Source organism: Hemiscyllium ocellatum, chromosome 6, assembly GCF_020745735.1.
Source record: "Hemiscyllium ocellatum isolate sHemOce1 chromosome 6, sHemOce1.pat.X.cur, whole genome shotgun sequence".
NCBI lineage: Eukaryota > Metazoa > Chordata > Chondrichthyes > Orectolobiformes > Hemiscylliidae > Hemiscyllium > Hemiscyllium ocellatum.
The window spans coordinates 91,884,784-91,898,468 of record NC_083406.1 but is presented as its reverse complement, the minus strand read 5'-3'; the positions used below and the strand labels follow the sequence as shown (position 1 = coordinate 91,898,468).

General features: G+C 46.6%; 1 protein-coding gene across 5 annotated transcripts in view; it reads left to right on the top strand.

Moving 5' to 3' along the window:
- The window catches only part of stard13b (StAR related lipid transfer domain containing 13b), a 195,210-nt gene that overhangs the window by 177,534 nt on the left and 3,991 nt on the right, over positions 1-13,685 (top strand). For all 5 annotated transcript variants that reach the window (XM_060826139.1, XM_060826138.1, XM_060826142.1 and 2 more), the window contains one exon: positions 5,083-5,300. In XM_060826139.1, coding sequence (XP_060682122.1) covers positions 5,083-5,300 — 218 coding nt within the window. The remainder of the gene's footprint in view (positions 1-5,082; positions 5,301-13,685) is intronic.

The following is a 13,685-nucleotide window of genomic DNA, read 5'->3' as shown; positions in this document are numbered from 1 at the left end:
CACCCAACGCAACATCAGGATGTCCCAAAGTGTTGTAAAATTTAATAAACTTTTTTTTAATGTATCCATGTCTTCATATTGGAAATGCAATACCCAGGTTGCCCCACTAACTGCATGTTGTTAAGAAGTAGAAGCATTGGTAGTCATTTGACCATCAAGCCTTCTCAGTAATTCGTAAAGTCATGTTGATCTTGTACTTCAATGCCACCTTCCTACACTCCCCATGTTCCTTGGCTCCCTTTGTACGAACGAGTGTATCAGTCTCTCTTGAATGCATTCAGTGATTTAAGTATTCAGCTCTCCTGGGTACAAAATTCCAAAGATTCTTATCTCTTTATTTAAAGAAGTTTGCTTTCAATGGATGACCCTTACTCCCAAGACTAACTCCGGGTAAAGCATTACTTCTCCAGGGGAAAATCCTCATGGTATCCACCCTGTCATGCCGTTAAATTTTTTTTCAATTAATCACTTTTTTCATATTTTTAATGTTCAGCAGTGTAAATAAATAAAAACAAAATAATAGATGGTGGAGGGTCTAAGATAAAAACAAAGTGCTGGAGAAATTCAGTAGGTCTAGCGGCGTTTGTGGAAAGAGAAGCAGAGTTAATATTTTGAGTCCAACATCACTGCTCAGTGTGAAAACAGGCCATTCAGCCCACCAAGTCCACACCAACATTCCGAAGAGTTGGAATGGACCCATTCCTTTATCCTATTACTTTACATTTCCCCTGACTAATGCGCCTAACCTATACATCCCTGAACACTACGGGCAATTTAGCATGGCCAGTTCACCTAAGCTGCACATCTTTATGTGCTGTGGGAGGAAACCGGATCACCCGGAGGAAACCCACACAGACCCAGGGAGGATGTGCAAACTCCGCACAGTCATCCGAGGCTAGAATCGAACCTGGGTCCCTGGCACTGAGACGCAGTAGCGCTAACCACTGAGCCACCGCACCACAGCTACTACCAGATCGGTTGAGTTTCTCCAGTACTTCCAGATTTTCTTACAGTTGGGTTGACGCACAAGCTCTTTTAAAAAATAAAAATGGTGCTAAGACCCAGTTCCAGGATTCCCAACCACCTTCACCTGCTTTCACTGGGACTTTTTAAAAACTAGTTCTGGTTGTAAGCCTGCAAGATATCATTAGTTAAAGCTGAAACTGAATTCTAGTCTCCATAATGATAACCATTCAATTATCAAACTAATCTTGTTCATTAATGTCCTTTTTTGGGAAGGAAATCTGCCTACCTTACCTGGACTAGCTGACATGTGACTCCAGATTCCCAGCACTGGTTTTTAAAATTCATTTTTGTGGGATGAGGGCATTGCTGGCTGGCCAGCATTTATTGCCAGGCCCTAACTGCCTTGACAAAATGGTGGTGAGCTAATGACTTGAACTGCTACAGTCCACCTGCTGTGGGTTGACCCACAATGCCCTTTTGGAGCGAGAATTCCAGGATTTTGAAGGCGCATTGATATGTTTCCTCGTCAGGATGGTGAGTGGCTTGGAGGGGACTCTGAGGTGGTGGTGTTCCCATATACCCGTTGCTCTTGTCCTTCTAGATGGAAGTGGTCATGGATTTGGAAGGTGCTCTCTGAGGATCCTTGGTGAATTTCTGCAGTGCATCTTGTAGATGGTACGTACTGCTGCTACTGAGTGTCAGGTGGTGGAGAGAGTGGATACTTGGGGATGTAGCACGAATAAAGCAGGTGGCTTTGTCCTGGATGGTGTTAAACATCTTGTGTTGTTGGAGCTGTACTTAGAACATAGAAAAATACAGCGCATTACAGGCCCTTTGGCCCTCGATGTTGCGCCGATCCAAGCCCACCTAACCTACACTAGCCCACTTTCCTCCATGTGCCTATCCAATGCCCGTTTAAATGCCCATAAAGAGGGAGAGTCCATCACTGTTATTGGCAGGGCATTCCATGAACTCACAACTCGCTGAGTAAAGAATCTATCCCTAACATCAGTCCTATACCTACCACCCCTTAATTTAAAGCTATGCCCCCTCGTAATAGCTGACTCCATACATGGAAAAAGGTTCTCATGGTCAACCCTATCTAAACCCCTAATCATCTTGTACACCTCTATCAAGTCACCCCTAAACCTTTTTTTCTCCAATGAAAACAGCAAGTGGGGAGTATTCTATTACACTCCTGACTTGTGCCTTGTAGATGTTGGACAGGCTATGGGGAGTCAGGAGGTATGTTACTCACCAGTGTTCTTCGCTTCTGACCTGCACTTGTAGCCATAGTTTTATATTGAGAGTCCAATGGAGTTTCTGGTCAATGATAGCCCCCAGGATGTTGTTAGTGAAGAATTCAGGAATGGTTACACAGTTGAATGTTAAGTTTCAATGGTTAGACTGTCTTTTTGGTGATGATCATAGCCGAGCATTTGTGTGGCACGAATGTTACTTCCACTTGTTAGCCCAAGCCTGGATATTGTCCAGATCTTGTTGCATTTGAACATGGACTGCTTCAGTATCTGAGGGGTCACAAATGGTGCTGAGCATCTCCACTTCTGACCTTAAGATGGAAGGAAGATCATTGAAATAGCTGAAGGTGGTTGGGCCTAGGACACTATCCTAAGGAACTCCTGCAGAGATGACTGACCTCCAACAACCACAACCATCTTCCTATGTGTCAGAAGTGACTGTAATCACCAGAGAATTAGCTCCTGATACCCATTGATCCCAGTTTTGCTAGGGCTCCTTGATGCCACAATCAGTCAAATGCAGCTTGATGTCAAGTGCTGTCACTCTCACCTCACCTCTAGAGTTCAGCTCTTTTTTATCCATGTTTGGACCAGGGCTGTAATGAGATCAGAAGCTGAGTGGCCCTGGGGGGAACCCAATCTGGGTATCACTGAGCATATTATTGCTGCTTGATAGCACTGTTGATGACACCTGCCATCATTTTACTGATGACTGAAAGTAGACTGGTGGGGTAGTAATTGTCAGGTTGGATTTGTCCTGATTTTTATGTACAGGATATACTTAAGCAATATTCCACATTGTCGAGTAGATACTATGCTGTAATTGTACTGGAACAGCTTGGCTGGGGGAGTGGTAAGTTCTGGAGCACAAGTCTTCAGTACTATTGCTGTGGAATGTTATCAGGGCCGTAGCCTTTGCAGTATCCAGTGTCTCCAGCCGTTTCTTGATATCATGTAGACTGGATTGAATAGGTTGAAGACTGGTATCTGCAATGCTGGGAACCACTAGAAGAGGCCGAGATGGATTATCCATTTGGCACTTCCAGAAGCCTAATCTTTTGCATTGATGGAAGAGCCCTGCACATCATTGAGAATGGGGATATTTGTAGAGCCGCCTCCTCCAGTGAGTTGTTTAATTGTCCATTCACGACTGGATGCAGGAGGACTGCAGAGCTTAGATCTGATCTGTTGGCTGTAGGATCGCTTAGCTCTGTCTATCACTTGCTGCTTATGCCATTTGGCAAGTAGCCCTGTTTTTTATGGCTTCACCAAGTTGACACCTCATTCTCAGGCATGCCTGGTACCATTGCTCCTGGCATGCCATTCTGCACTTTCCATTGAACCAGGGTTCATCACCTGGCTTGATAGTAATGGTTGAGTAGGGATATGCCAGAGCATGAGGTTAAAGGTTGTGCTGGAGTACAGTTCTGCTGCTAATGGCCCACAGCACCTCATGGATGTCCAGCCTTGAATTGCTAGATCTGTTTGAAGTCAGTTCCATTTAGCACAGTGATTGTGCCCCACAATACGGTTATTCTCAATGTGAAAGCAGAACTTCATCTCCACAAGGACTATGTGGTGGTCACTCTTAGTGATACTGTCATGGACAGATGCATCTGCAGCTGGCAGATTGGTAAATGTGAGGTCAAGTATGTTTTTCTCTCTCGTTGGTTTCCTCACCATCTGCTGCAGACCCATCTAGCAGCTGTATCCTTTAGGGCCCAAACAGTTCGATCTATAGAACTGCTGTTGAGCCACTGTTGGTGTGGGCGTTGAAATCTCCCACCCAGAGTACGTTTTGTGCCCTTACCATCCTCCGTGGTGTTCACCATGGTGGAGTACTGATTCATCAGCTGAGGGAGGATGGTATGTGGTAATCAGCAGGAAGTTTCCTTGCCCATGTTTAATCTGAAGCCATGAGATTTCATGGGGTCTCGAGTCAATATTGAGGACTCCCAGAGCAATTCCCTCCTGACTGTATGCCACTATGCTGTCACCTCTGGTGGGTCTGCCCTGCCAGCGAGCAGGTCATATCCAGGGATCGTGATGGTGTCTGCAAAATTGTCTGTAAGAATTGATTCCATGAGTATAACTATATCAAGCTGTGGCTTGACTAGTCTGAGACAATTTTGACAAAACCCCAGAGGTTAGTGAGGAGGACTCTGTGTTTGATGGTTTTTTCTGCTGTTGACGTTTCCACTGCCTAGGATGATGCCAACTGATTCATCTGGTTCCATTTCTTTGAGACTTTGTAGGAATTGGTACAACTAGATGGCTTCCTAGGCCATTTCAGAGTGCAGTTGAGAGTCGACTGCATCGCTGTGCGTCTGGAATCACAAAGGTTAGAACAGGTGAGGATGGCAGATTTCCTTCCCTGAAGACCATTAATGAACCAGATGGTTTTTTTGTGACAATTGGTAATTATTTCATGGTTATCAGTAGATTCTGAAATCTAGAATTTTTTAAAAATGAATTTAAGTTCAAACAAATTCATATCTGTCATGGTGGGATTCAAACCCGGCCCCTAGAACATGAGCTGAGTTTCTGGATAAATAATTTAGCGATAATACTACTAGGCCACAACCTACCCTATGGTTAACCCATGGCATCCTGCTGAGATCCCAGGTAAGCCACCCAGATCAAGGGTACTTTGGGATGGGCAGGAAATTCTGGCCTTGCCTGTGATGACCATATTCCATGGAAAAAAATAAATTAACGAGGGGGCTTAAGCACACGTTCTTCTTGCTCAGAGGCAGGAATGCTAAACACTAATCTACAATTGTTTTTTAATATTAATAGTTTATAAATTGTCCAATTTAATGATTCCAATAATAAAAGCTGTTTTGTTTTTGGGTAGGTTGGTGATGGTCACCCTCTCCGTCTATGGAAGATATCCGTCGAAGTAGAGGCACCACCTTCTGTCGTTCTAAATCGGGTACTACGAGAGCGCCACCTGTGGGATGATGACCTGCTCCAGTGGAAAGTTGTGGAGACCCTGGACAAGCAGACTGAAATTTTTCAGTATGTCTTGAACAACATGGCTCCTCACCCCAGCAGGGACTTTGTCACACTGAGGTAACTTTTGAATGTATAATGCACCACCATTCAAAACACACAACATGGTGATAAACCAAAAGTAATAGTTGAACATTTGGTGAGAGTAAAAATTTTTCATTGGGAAATGGGTGAGCGCACCTTAAATTTGGTTTAAGATTTTGGATTTAACTGGCAACCTTTGGAAACTGTAAGAGGAAATTGCTTGTCAATGACAGTTAACTGTCAATCAGTCGTAAGTGCCTAAACAAGGGCTAATTATTGTGAACACCTCTAACATTGTTATGACTCAAAACAAACTGATGCACAAATTTCAAATGGAACGTGAATGTTTGGGATTTGATGAATGAGTATTTTGCGCTGAGAGAAGGAAGTACCAGTTCTTCCATTTTAGATGCAGTTCATTTTACCTTAAGGCAGTAGTAAGTTTTTGTTCAGTGTTTTAGTGTTTATTGCAAGTTAGTGTTTAAAAAAAATGAAGGTTTTTGATGATGATTGAAACCAAAATATGGATATATAAACAGTCGCAACCACCTTGTGTGCAGCACTATGCCCTAACTTCTTTGAATGGTGTTTACTGGGAGTGGACGTGCCTTCTTAAAAAAGGGAATATTTACGTGATACCTTTACAAAATGCACTCTTGAGAGACAGTCCCTGTATCCCTTCCAGAAAATAGAGATCTTTGTTATAGTCACCCAAGAGGTGAGAAGGGGAGGGGCAATTACCCCACCCCTCTCCTCATTCATATACAAAGGTTTGGCTCTGAATTTTAAACTGTGCCTAGTTCTATAACTTATTTTCGACCTGTTCCCTTAATAACTTGATCAAGGTTTCCAAAGATATCATTTAACCTAGTAAATTACATTGAATCCTAGGGTGGAATCTTGCAGGGATCTGAGTGATATGGGCTGTTGGGAGGTTTGTGGCAGAATGCGAGGCCCATCTCCGCCTTAGGGAGACTCGTTCCATCACGGTTCACAAACGGTGCAATGAGTCTCTTGAGGCAGTGACCAGTTTCCAGTTAAGGGGGGAGTATTTCTTGGTAAACATCTTGTTGATGGCCCAACACGCCTCATTAATATTCAGCTGTCTAACCAAATAAGCTGAGAAAGCTCACCATGCAATCCAGAGTAATTGTGCATTCAGCTCACCTACTTGCTCTGAACGGTCTCTGTTACACAAGTTACAGCCTCGAGCATGATCCACAGGGACCAGATGCACACCTCACTTATCCACGGACATTGGCATTTGCTATCTGCCAACTTCACATAACCACCTAGGCACTTCTCCAATACACTGGCAGTGCACTCTGAACGTACAGACTCACATTGCAGGCCACTGCAGCAACTAGCATTGAGCATGTGGACAGGGAGCAAGCTTGCGGATTGGCTCAGGCTGCAACTCGAAGCTGATTACTTTGTCCTTTTCGCTCTCCAGGATAATTGCAGCCCCTGTGCTTTGCCTTGCATTCTGTAACAGTTGGCTAAGTGACAAACCAGGCAGCTTGCCTTGCTGCCTCAGTCCTCAGTCATGGGAAAGTACACCTTGCTGTGCATTGGTTCATTACATCAACATTTGATCTACACCATGTGCCAGCTGCTTAAGTGGCAAATACACTGTGTGCGCAGCAAGCAAGCAGCCATATCTTAACGTTTTAGGGGTGTAGTCCTCGCTGAAGTCTGTGGAGGCAACCATCAGCCAGGCACTGTAACTGGGATCAGCCTCCATTGCCAGTCCAGGGGATTGGCCACAGTCCGCTTACATTGGTATAGGGCAGGGGGTTGTGTACAGGGACTGGGTCGTGGTTAGTCCTGTGGCTCCTATTCTGGGGAGTTGGGCTAGCACAGTTGGGAAAGTGTGCATCCACCAGTACGGTCTGGCCATGTTTTGTCCATGGCTATCCAGTCAGGTCACTCAAGTGTTGGCCCAAAGTCAGTGTGTTGCATCTCTCTACCACAGGCATTGCTGGACATTATGTAGGTCTGAGGTCAGCTAACGAACGGAAGCTCATGAGGCTTATTCAATGCTGACTCCTGAACTGTCTCTTGATTATGATCAGACAATAGCTGCCATACCTGGTGTTTATGAGCCGGACCTAGAGGCATCTCACAAGCAATTCGGAAGTGTTCAATTAAAAAAAGCTAATTGCTTTCAACTAGTGGCTCCACCCTGTAATAATACAGTGCACCTTTGAATTATCCCAGCTGATACTGCTGGAAGAATCTACAATTCACCTCCCTGCAGCCTGAGAATGTATTTGGAGGAGAGAATCATCACAGCCCAATATACAGCTGTTGCAACAAACAGTTTTCAACTTACATTTCGGTCCAGAGCCCTGCCATTTGACTGAGATTACTCTGTGTGTGCCCAAAGCAGGCAAATGTCTAGATAACTCGAGGAATGAGTCCTCACTGGAACAGCATCCCTGTACACCACAAACCCAGGCCAAACAAGCATTGTTGCAGCGTCACTGGGAATTAAGAGGTCCAAACCTCAATTGAATGAGCGAGGTGTCACACTGGCCATCTGAAACCCCCTTTGCAAACGGAGGTGGGGACCAGGGAAGTTTCCAGGTAGACCCACAGCTGATGCAGATTAGCAGAAGCTAGTCAGCCCTCTGTGAATTGGGATATCTCGAGAGGTATGGGACAAAATAAGGACACACAAATTCCAAGCCAGACAGAAAAGTCAAAGGTGAAAATGTGTTGCTGGAAAAGCGCAGCAGGTCAGGCAGCATCCAAGGAGCAGGAGAATCGACGTTTCGGGCATGAGCCCTCCTTCAGGAATGTGGAGAGTGTGCCAAGCAGGCGAAGATAAAAGTTAGGGAAGAGGAACTTGGGGGAGGGGCGTTGGAAATGTGATAGGTGGAAGGAGGTTAAGGTGAGGGTGATAGGCCCGAGTGGGGGTGGGGAGAGGTCAGGAAGAAGATTGCAGGGTAGGAAGGTGGTGCTGAGTTTGAGGGTTGGGACTGAGACAAGGTGGGGGGAGGGGAAATGAGGAAACTGGAGAAATCTGAGTTCGCCTCTTGTGGTTGGAGGGTTCTAGGCGGAAGATGAGGCGCTCTTCCTCCAGCCGTCGTGTTGCTATGGTCTGGCAATGGAGGAGTCCAAGGACCTGCATGTCCTTGGTGGAGTGGGAGGGGGAGTTGAAGTGTTGAGCCATGGGGCGGTTGGGTTGGTTGGTCTGGGTGTCCCAGAGGTGTTCTCTGAAATGTTCCACAAATTCATAGTGAGGACCAGTTCAGTCAGTCTAAGGTGAGGGTCATTGGAAGGGTACTTGATGGTACGGCGGGAAAGGAAGAAGCGGAGGGCTTTGAGTCCTTTGTGATGGGGGACGGAGGTGTACAGGGACTGGATGTCCATGGTGAAGATAAGGCGTTGGGGACCGGGGAAGCGAAAATCATGGTGGAAAGCGTGGGTGGTGTCCCGAACGTAAGTGGGGAGTTCTTGGACTAAGGGGGACAGGACTGTGTCGAGATATGCAGAGAGAAGTTCGGTGGGTCAGGAGCATGCTGAGCCATGGGTCGGCCGGGGCAGTCAGGTTTGTGGATTTTGGGCAGGAGGTAGAAACGTGTCGTGCGGGGTTGTGTGACTGAAGTTGGAAGCAATGGATGGGAGGTCCCCTGAGGTGATGAGGTTATGGATGGTCTGGGAGATGATGGTTTGGTGGTGAGAGGTGGGGTTATGGTCAAGGGAGCAGTAGGAGGAGGTATCCGCGAGCTGGCGTTTGGCCTCAGCGGTGTAAAGGTTGGTGCGCCAAACTACTACCGCACCTCCCTTGTCTGTCGGTTTGACAGTGAGGTTGGGGTTGGAACGGAGGGAGTGGAGGGCTGCACGTTCTGAGGGTGAGAGGTTGGAGTGGGTGAGAGGGGTGGACAGGTTGAGGCGGTTAATGTCGCGGCGGCAGTTGGCTATGAAGAGATTGAGGGGAGGTAAGAGGCCAGCATGGGGTGTATTAGAGGTGGGAGAAGGGGTTGTCTGAGGTGGGCGAGCATCCTGGTTGAAGAAGTCGGCGCGGAGGTGAAAGAATTGTTTGATGTCTTGCCGTGTGTTGAACTCGTTAATCAGTGTGTGTAGGGGAATGAAGGTGAGGCCTCTGCCGAGGACTGATCTTTCATCCTCAGAGAGGTAGTTCTGGAGGAATGGTGAAAACACGGCAGGGCTGGGAGCTAGGACCTGGTGTGGGATTGGAGGCTGGGAGTGGAGGTGGGGTTGGGCGGGGACGGAGATCTGGGCGCGGGTGGGGTTCGGTGTGGGGGCGGGGTTAGGAGTGCGACCAGAGATCAGCGTGCGAGCGGGGTTAGGCATGCGAATGGAGATCGGTCAGAGTGAGGGCCAGTTCAGTCAGTCGAAGGAGTGTGTTAGTGGAAGGGTACTGGTTGGATCAGAGTGAGAACGAGACTGCTGGGGAAATGTAAAGTCATGCAAAGGGATCTGCTGGGCGTGCCCCACTAATAGTCCATGATGTGGACAAGAGAAGCCTCGGTAATAAATCAAAATTCCTATTGGTTTATCACCTTCAGTCTCGAGGGATGTTGGAGCTATATAAGCAAACCTGTGAAACAAAATCCAGCACGGCATTGCTGCTCTTCCTGCTTCCTGCCTGTGTATTTGTTTCCTTTTTTTTCCTTTTGGAATGAATGAAAGAATGATTCTATATCTCTGTAGTTCTTTCCCACAACCATTTTCTTTTGATTATAGGATTTTCTTGCCACAGATGAACAGTACATGAAGAAAAATAAGAAATCCCAAACAAAACTGTTTTCTCTTCTGTATTTTCGGATTGAAATTGTTTCTTTTAATAATGGAAAATTTTGCTAGATTCAAAACTTTTCACACACTGTTCACTTTTTTATATTGAATACATGTGGCAATAAATGATTCAAATCTGACATTAAAATGAGTGCCAACGCTTTTATGGTTATGTTGCAATGGAAACCTGAATGGGGGGAGGTTGGCTTAACTATAACCCAATTAACCTGCTGTCAGCACCTGAAACACCTTGTTGCATGACTGAAATCAGAGCTGATTGAATTACTTAAATATTTACTGAGATTCCAAGTCCGTTGTCAGCCTGCCTCAGACCCTCCACCTCTGTGCAAGCTTACACTGTGCTGCACAAAGAAAAATGACCTGGCTTGGCAAATAACCTACTATTGGTAACTGATCTATAGATTATTACAATTCATGTGAACAGATATTTTTTAATACTTGCTGATTTGACTGGGACTGCCATAGTATTAAGGGTTTAGATGGAGAGGAATTTGTTAATTAAATTAGATTCCATACAGTGTGGAAACAGGCCCTTCGGCCCAACTAGTCCACACCGACCCCCCCGAAGAGTAACCTGCCCAAACCCATTTCCCTCTGACTAATGCATCTAACACTATGGGGCAATTTATCATGGCCAGAGCACCAGGAGGAAACCCACACAGACAGTCGCCCCGAGGCTGGAATTGAACCTGAGACTCTGGTGCTGTGAGGCAGCAGTGCTAACCACTGAGCCAGCGTGCCACCCCATTTATTGCCACATGTATTCAATATAAAAATGTGTACAAGAAAATTTTCTGATTCAGTATGTGGATGTAAGTGAGGACTGCAGATGCTGGGGATCAGAGCTTAAAAATGTGTTGTTGGAAAAACGCAGCAGGTCAGGCAGCATCAAAGGAGCAGGAGAATCGACGTTTTGGGCATAAGCCCTTCTTCAGGAATGAGGAGGGTGTGCCAAGGTAGGGGGTGGGCGTTGGGAATGCGATAGGTGGAAGGAGGTTAAGGTGAGGGTGATGGGCCAGAGAGGGGGTGGGGGCAGAGAGGTCGGGAAGAAGATTGCAGGACAAGAAGGCGGTGCTGAGTCTGAGGGTTGGGACTGAGGAAAGGTGGGGGGAGGGGAAATGAGGCAGCTGGAGAAATCTGCATTCATCTCTTCTGGTTGGAGGGTTCCTAGGCGGAAGATGAGTTGCTCTTCCTCCAGGTGTTGTGTTGCCATGGTCTGCATGTCCTTGGCGGAGTGGGGGGTGTTAGTGTTCAGCCGCGGGGTGGTTGGGTTGGTCGGTGCGGGTGTCCCAGAGGTGTTCTCCGAAATGTTCCGCAAGTAGGCGGCCTGTCTCCCCGATGTAGAGGAGGCCACATCGGGTGCGGCAGATGCAGTAAATGATATGTGTGAAGGTGCAGGTGAATTTGTGATGGATATGGAAGGATCCCTTGGGGCCTTAGAGGGAAGTGAGGGGGGAGGTGTGGGCGCAAGTTTTGCATTTCTTGCGGTTGCAGGGGAAGGTGCCGAGAGTGGAGATTGGGTTGGTGGGGGGTGTCAACCTGACGAGGGAGTCACAGAGGAAGTGGTCTTTCTGGAACGTTGATAAGGGAGGGGAGGGAAATATATCCCTGGTGGTGGAAATGACGGCGGATGATACGCTGTATCTGGAGGTTGGTGGGGTGGTAGGTGAGGACTAGTGGGGTTCTGTCCTGGTGGCAATTGGAAGGGCGGGGCTCAAGGGCAGAGGAGCGGGAAGTGGAGATGTGGTGGAGGGTATCGCCAACCACGTCTGAGGGGAAATTGCGGTCTTTGAAGAAGGAGGCCATCTGGGTTGTTCAGTATTGGAATTGGTCCTCCTGGGAGCAGATGCGGCGAAGGCGAAGGAATTGGGAATATAGGATGGCATTTTTACACGGGGCAGAGTGGGAAGTGGTGTAATCTAGGTAGCTGTGGGAGTCAGTCGGTTTATAGTTTACGTCCGTGTTGAGTCGGTCGTCCGAGATAGAGATGGAGAGGTCTAGGAAGGGGAGGGAGGAGTCTGAGATGGTCCAGGTAAATTTGAGGTCGGGGTGGAAGGTGTTAGTAAAGTGGATGAACTGTTCAACCTCCTCGTGGGAGCATGAGGTAGTGCTGATACAGTCATCAATGTAGCGGAGGAAAAGGTGGGGGCTGGTGCCAATATAGCTGCGGAAGATGGACTGTTCCACATATGCTATGAAGAGGCAGGCATATCTAGGGCCCCTGCAGGTGCCCATGGCTACTCCTTTGGTTTGGGAGAAGTGGGAGGATCGGAAGGAGAAGTTGTTAAGAGTGAGGACCAGTTCAGTCAGTCGAAGGAGAGTGTCAGTGGAAGAGTACTGGTTGGTTTGGCGCGCAAGGAAGAAGCGGAGGGCTTTGAGGACTTCGTGATGGGGGACGGAGGTGTACAGGGACTGGATGTCCTTGGTGAAGATAAGGCGTTGGGGGCTGAGGGAAGCAAAAATCATGGAGGAGGTGGAGGGCTTCTGACTTTAAAAACTTTAGGTTTAAAAAAAATGCAAACATAAAAGGCAATTATGTCTTGTTTAACTTGCATCTACTTTTCTGACTGAACTAAAGGAACAAAAATTGCATTGCATTCAAACAAGGTTTAATGTATTCTTTGCAGAAATGTGGCCCAGGTTCCCTAAATACAAATTATCCAAATTAGTGCTTATGTCACCAGGAGTGTAACTGTAACGATTATATTTACATAACTTCATTCTCTCAAACAACAGCATTAAAGCTTACACAGTCTAAAAGAGAACTGGCTTGTTGTTCGCAAACATCACCGTTCGATCTGGGTATGTCATATGTATCACAACACAGTGAGTGTACTTGTACACCACTCACCAAAAGCAAGCAAGAGAAAGTGAGGACTGCAGATGCTGGAGAGTCAGAGTCGAAAAGTGTGGCACTGGAAAAGCACAGCAGGTCAGGCAGCACCCAAGAAGCAAGAGAGTCAACGTTTGGGCTTATGCCTGAAATGTTGTCTCTCCTGCTCCTCAGATGCTGCCTGGGCTGCTGTGCTTTTCCAGTGCCACACTTTGTGACACTGAAAGCAAACATGCAGGTGCAGAAATCACGTTGGAAGGGAAACTGCATGTTGCCATTCATTATAAGAGGGTTTGAGATCAGGAGCAGAGATATCCTACTGCTCTATTCAGAGCCTTGATGTGATCACACTTGGACTATTGGTCTCCTTTCCTAAGTAAACCCACCACAGAAAGATTACAGTGAAGATTCACTTATCGGGTTCCTAGAATAGCAGTGTTGTTGTATGAGGAGAGATTGTCAGGTAAGCTTGTCACTGGAGTTTAAGGACAAAAGAATCTTACTGAAATGTGTAAAAATATGAAGTTCTAATATTGTTTCACAACCTGGAAGCAGGGATGATGTTTCCCTTGGCTGGAAGGTTAACGAAAAGGGTTTTCAACTTTATAATATGGGATGATTGTTCAGGACTGAAATGAGAGAAATGTATTCACTGAGAGACTGAAGCTATAGATTTATTAGACACCTGACTTTGTCAAGGGTGACAAAGATACAGGGAATATAGTGTACAGTTAGAGGATCAGTTGCGGCCATATTGAATGGTAGAGCAGACTCGGGCTGAATGGCCTACTCTTGCTGCT